The following is a 5,978-nucleotide window of genomic DNA, read 5'->3' as shown; positions in this document are numbered from 1 at the left end:
GCCAGCCCAGCCAATCCAGCTCCTTGCAACTCCCTAGCCAGCCACCGGGAGCACTAGATAATTTATTCATTTATTCACCTCACTAGACACAGCATGAGGTGAATAAATGAATACATTATCTAGTGCTCCGCGGGCCGGCTTGAAACGGCCGCCGGGCCGTATACGGCCCGCGGGCCGTAGTTTGCCCATTGCTGGTCTAGAGCAATCCACAAATTGTGCCATTTTTCACAACTTTTATAACTTTCTGACAATCCATTTGTTAAGTGGTAGATCAGCTATCTTTACTGACAGGAATGGAGAACCTACTAGCTATTCCTCTCCTGAAATCAAACTCACACTATTGATTACAGCAGTGGTTCTCAACCTTTTCTTCACCATGGATCCTCTTTAAATACCTTTTGTGGTCATGGACCATGGCCATGGACCCCCCCCAAGACTTAACTAATATTTAAATCATAACATTTATTCAAGCTTTTGCAGATCCTTTATGATGGCATTGCAGCCCCCCAGGGGTCCTGAGACCACAAGTTGAGAACCACTGACTTACAGCATTGAAAATGCAGTACCATTACCTACTAAGTTCTCTTACTAAGAGGAGTAGAGCTAAATAAGGAGGAGGTGGGTTAAGCATTTTAGCCCTTCTGAGGCTCTTTGTTTAAAATTACTTTTTTTCTGCAGTGTTTCTGTGGAAAAGTAAGAAATATAGGGGTGATCTATGAATCGGTGTATCCACAACATTATTTGGAAACCCTATCTCTATAACTGATGCAGCTTTCAGCCCTCTTTATAGTTTCCTGATATCTGTCCGGATTAGGGAGAGGAATAGAGGACACATTTCTAAGCCTTGATTATAGTTCTCTGGGCACCTTTGTGTTCCCTTCTCATCCAATTGCTGATTGGATTTTGATTTCTTCAGGACATTGATGGGCTCATTGTACGCTCGGCAACCAAAGTGACTGCAGAGATCATCAATGCAGCGGAGAAGTTGCAGATCATTGGGAGAGCCGGAACTGGGGTTGACAATGTAGATGTGGAGGCTGCTACAAGGAAAGGAATCCTAGTCATGAAGTAAGTCAGCAAGAAGTTGCCAGAGAGCAAAGTCATCCCCTGCTTTTACATGGAAGAGAATGCAGAGGTCACCAAGCACCTAATTCAGAGCAGGCCTGTCTGGTCTGATCTTCAACTATTGGATTTGCTCATAAAGCAGAGAGTTCAGAAGCAATGAATTGGCAGGCTTCTTTCTGAAGGACGTTTGCTCTCAATGAAATCAATTTTAGTTGCCTGAGTTTTAAGAGATTATGCCTTTCCTTCTAAGGATGAACATATATGGTACTAGGGTTCTGTAGTGACAATCCCTATCTCCCTTTCTCAGAGCTGAGTTTTAGAGTTGTGGGTGGCTCTTGTTGGAGAAGTGATAACTTTATATCTTCTGAGGTCTTTCCTTACCTGCCAAACTGAGCATGCTATTTCTTTGCCCGTAATAAACCTCTTAAAGATCTTTAGATTCTTGTTTTTTCTCTTATTCCTTCATAGGAAGAGAATCATTTCCCTCCTACTACATTTATCACTGCATAGGCTCAGGAAAAGAGAAATTGAATAATTTCTTCCTTCTCCTCCTAGGGCAGTGGTGGCGAACCTATGGCAGAGGTGCCAGAGGTGGCACTCAGAGCCTTCTCTGTGGGCACGCACACTGTCGCCCCAGTCCTTCAGCTGGGTTTTAAAAACCTTTTCGCTTTAGGCCTCCACGGTCATGTGCAAAAAAAAAAAAAAAAGGTTCAATCAGTCAATTTCAACTTCTCGCGGGGAAAAAAAGATCTTGCAAAGTTGGAATTGATTGATTGAATTTTTTAGTCCCACCCAGTCTGCTGTTACCACTGCAGCCACACCCACCCAATTGGCCACGCCCACCTAATTGGCCATACCCAGCCAATGGGCCACACCCATCCGGCACTCGATGATGCATAAGTGGGTTTTGGGTTGCAGTTTGGGTATTCAGTCTCTAAAAGGTTCACCATCACTGTCCTAGGGATAACTACAGGTAGTCCTCGACTTACAATAGTTCATTTAGTGAACATTTAAAGTTACAACAGCACTGAAAAAAGTGACTTATGACCATTTTTCACAGTTACAACCTTTGAAGCATCCCCATGATCATGTCACCAAAATTCAGATACTTGGCAACTGGTTCATACTTATAATCATTGCTGTGTCCCAAGGTCATGTGATTACCTTTTGTAACCTTCTGACAAGCAAGGTTAATGGGGAATCCAGATTCACTTAACAACCAGGTTACTAATTTATCAACTACAATGATTCTGTGGCATGAAAGGTCGAAAAATGGGGCGAAACTAACTTTACAAATGTTTCACTTAACCACAGAAAATTTGGGCTGAATTGTGGTCATAAGTCGAGGATTACCTGTATTCAACTCAATCCAGGCAACTCAGCTTGAAGGAAGGAACTAGCAGGTGGAATAAAAAAAAACCATTTCCCCCTTATCATTGCCAAAGCTACAACTGCTTAAGAATAACAATTCCTATTAACTCTGGAGGAGAAAATATCCTTGTTTTTGCCTTTGAAAATATTTCAGGTTGCTTTTAAGGTTATATGGTATGTTTTTGCCTTCACCTATAAGTCACTGCTGTGCTGTGTCCAAATTCATCATTCTTTGCTTACTTTTTTCATAGTTTAAATGCACTCTGACCACTGGAAATATCTCTGAAACTGTACAAATGGATTGTAATTGTTTAATATAGAGATGAACTAGCTATGGTATTAGGACTGCATGCAGTCTTTCAAAATTTATTACCAAATTACAGTTTTTAATATGACAGAATGTTAAACATTAATCATGATTCCAATCTCATTGTCACAGGTAAGCTGCAAACTCTATATTTTCTTAAGTTCATTCCTACAGCTCTAAGCTTTAGTTTAACATTACATTTTAATGTGTAATCCCTGTGATTATTTACATCTGTGGTACCTCAAAAGTGTATGGTAAATGTTATTTTGCCTGCATAGAAATTAAGGGATTTATGTGTGGTGTTTAATTTGGGAAGTCAGATTAATTGCTGGTGGGTACTTCTTGAAATTTTGAGACCTGGCATGAAAAGTCCTCCTTTTCTTCACAGGATTCTTCTAGCTACAAATGATTTTTTTATTAGTTTTATTCATTTATAACATAAAATGTGAAAATACAAAAGCAAATAGTAGGGGACAATAGTAGAAAAATGGAAAACAAAAAAAGTGTGAAGAAAGGGAGGGAAAGAAACAAAAGGCATTGACTTCTGATTCTCTCTGTTGCAGTAAAATCAGACATTAAAATCAAATCTCAACTTTTTACATTTCTATAGTAGTATGCACTAGCCATTTCTGTATCGGCAAGTCAGTCTAATTGGTAAAACCAAAAATCATAATATCATTTTTTTCCACCTCAAGCACAAAGTCCAGAAGCGGTTTCCAAGTAGAAACAAAAGTACTTATATTCTTTTCTTTTATCAACACAGTCAATTTGGCCATCTCTGCTAAGACCACCAGCTTTTGTAACTATTTGTCCATGGTAGGAATCGAGGCATTTTTCAACTTTTGTGCATAGAGCAGTCTTGCTGCCGTCACCATATATAAAATCAGAGTTCCAAATTTTTTTCCAGTTCTCTTTCCATTAGACCCAGAAGGAAAGTTTCTGCTTTAATCTTTATGTTCACTTTAAGAATTTTCTGCATTAATATATGAATCCTACTCCAATATTTCTTTGCCTTATCACATGTCCACCATAAATAATAAATAGCTACAAAGAATTGAAAGTACAATTTTCAATTAAGGGGCACTATCTTTTAGAACTTTCTGAACAGCATTTGTGTGTTTTTCACTCAATAGTCTGTAGTATCTATTTGGAATGTTACTTTAACTCTGGGAAAACAGTATGATGAAATAAATACATAGAAGCAAGTGACTAGGAACTATTAACATTATCTTTCTTTGTTATTGCTTTGCCCTGTAGTACTCCCACTGGCAATAGTCTCAGTGCAGCAGAGCTAACATGTGGTATGATCATGAGTCTGGCCAGGTAAGTAGTATTTCTTGGAAAGAATGGAACATCCCTGCAAGAGCCCAGGCTACCTTGAACTTCTGTGTTTTTCAAGAAGTTAAATATTAAACAAACCGAGAGAAAAGAGTTAAAATATCATAAGATGTTAAGACAGCGGTTCTCAACCTGTGGGTCGCGACCCCATTTGGGGTCGAACAACCATTTCACAGGGGTCATCAAACAACGCAGCCCGCCATTTTTTTTACCCTTTTCCTTAGCTGTGCTACTCCCTCTGCTTGGCGGCAGCCTGCATGCACGAACTTTACCAAATGTGCCCTGCAGGAGGCGTGTGAAGAGCGCAGGCGCAGAGCAAGGCCCAGCCCTCCCCAGGGACTCATTTCAGATTTACGCTGCAAAAGTTTTTCTCGCGCAGAGGAGAGAGGAAAAACAATTGCGGAACACTCGGGAATCCCTTGCAAGGCACCAGGTACCTTGGTGCTTATTTCCTAATGCCTTCCTCCCCCCCCCCCGTGTTTTCTGCTCCACCCCGAATTCGCCTCCCTTCCACTCTCCTTAAGCAGCCATTTATGGTCTTAATACAGCCCTCAGTCTGTCTCCCTTTCCACACCCCCTAAAAGTCTTCATTCAGGTAGGCTTCCAGAGGTCGGGTGGCAGGATGCAGGTAAACCCTTCCCCCTGTCCTGCTGCCTCCCACGGTGCCGCTCCGCGTCCCGTGCCTCCATGCCTCAAGCCGCTGTGTCACAGAACTGCTGGCGTTATGCTTGGGCGGAAGACTTTTTCTTTTACAAATGGCGCGGGTGGGCAGGCAGGACCCCGCCCGCCAAGTCGCCGCCTCTCTATCGCCCTCCGCCAGCTGGCTCCGTCACCAGACCTCCCAGCTGACAAGCGCAGGAGTTCGGCGCTGCGGCGGCCTCCCCTTCGCCCTCCGCACCGGCCAAAGCTTTGCCTGACGTTCCAGCTGACCGGCGCAGGTCCGGGGCTGGAATGCCCGGGGAGGGGGGCAGGCTCTGGCGGAGAGCCAAGCGGCGTCACCTCCGGGGCCTCAGAAGCCGCGCGGAGGATCTGCGCACCTCGGAGCCGCTGGCCGTCCTCTCGTGCCCACCAACCTGGAGCCCTCCATCCTCATCCCGGCACCTCTTGCCCTCTCCCAGCCGCCCCTCTGGGACCTGCCCGCCCCTCCAGCCTCCTAAGCACCATCGCAGCGGTGGGGTCGCGGGAGCCCCTTTCCACGCCGCGCAGCCCTTAACCGCCAAACCCTTCCCCGATTTGTCACACACGAGAGGGGTGCGGCCGGAGCGCCAGCTCCCGCTCGGAAGGCACCGCTTCTCCCCTCCCTGGCCGGGTGGCTGGCCTCCGACGCACATGCGGGCATCGCCGCCACCTCGACCTCTTCCCTGCCGCCGGCCGCTTCTGAGACCCGGAGCCCGGCGAGCCGGGAAGGAGCTGCTCCTGCCCGCGAGCCCCAGGGCTGCGCCGGGGGCCAGAGGGCCAAGAGCCTGCCCCCCTCCCCGGGCAATTGTGTGGAGCTGCTTGTGTGTCCTTGGCAGCGCCTGCAGGCAAGGCTGTGTGCCCAAGCCGAAACGCTGCGCTTTTCCTACCACTTCTCCTCCCGTTGGTCAAAGAGGCAAACACGATTTCCCTTTCCCTGGTTCTTTTCATCTGCGCTGGAAAGGACAATTTGGGCTATTTTATTACCGGTACCTGTTGCTTGTTTTATTACTTGTTTTATTACTTGTTTTATTACTTTGCTGAACCAGGGAAAATTGGTTAAAGTGATTTTCAGGAGCTGCAGAATGCCTCCAAGTAAAGCCGCAGCAATTACCCGGCCAATTTTCCTTGCTAGGGCATCTGTGTGTGTCTCCAGACCTTACTGGACTACCATCCCCAGCAGCCCTAAAAAGCACTGTGGAAGAGTGGGGAATGCTGGGAG

General features: G+C 45.5%; 1 protein-coding gene across 1 annotated transcript in view; it reads left to right on the top strand.

Moving 5' to 3' along the window:
* Nucleotides 1-5,978, top strand: part of PHGDH (phosphoglycerate dehydrogenase) — a 33,452-nt gene that overhangs the window by 13,457 nt on the left and 14,017 nt on the right. Inside the window, exons 2-3 of the mRNA XM_015819774.1 lie at nt 917-1,068; nt 4,001-4,066. Coding sequence (XP_015675260.1) covers nt 917-1,068; nt 4,001-4,066 — 218 coding nt within the window. The remainder of the gene's footprint in view (nt 1-916; nt 1,069-4,000; nt 4,067-5,978) is intronic.

Source organism: Protobothrops mucrosquamatus, unplaced genomic scaffold (assembly GCF_001527695.2).
Source record: "Protobothrops mucrosquamatus isolate PMUCROS unplaced genomic scaffold, P.Mucros_1.0 scaffold_150, whole genome shotgun sequence".
In the NCBI taxonomy this organism is placed as follows: Eukaryota; Metazoa; Chordata; class Lepidosauria; order Squamata; family Viperidae; genus Protobothrops; species Protobothrops mucrosquamatus.
The sequence above is the reverse complement of the archived record's forward strand: the minus strand, read 5'-3'. Positions and strand labels throughout refer to the sequence as shown.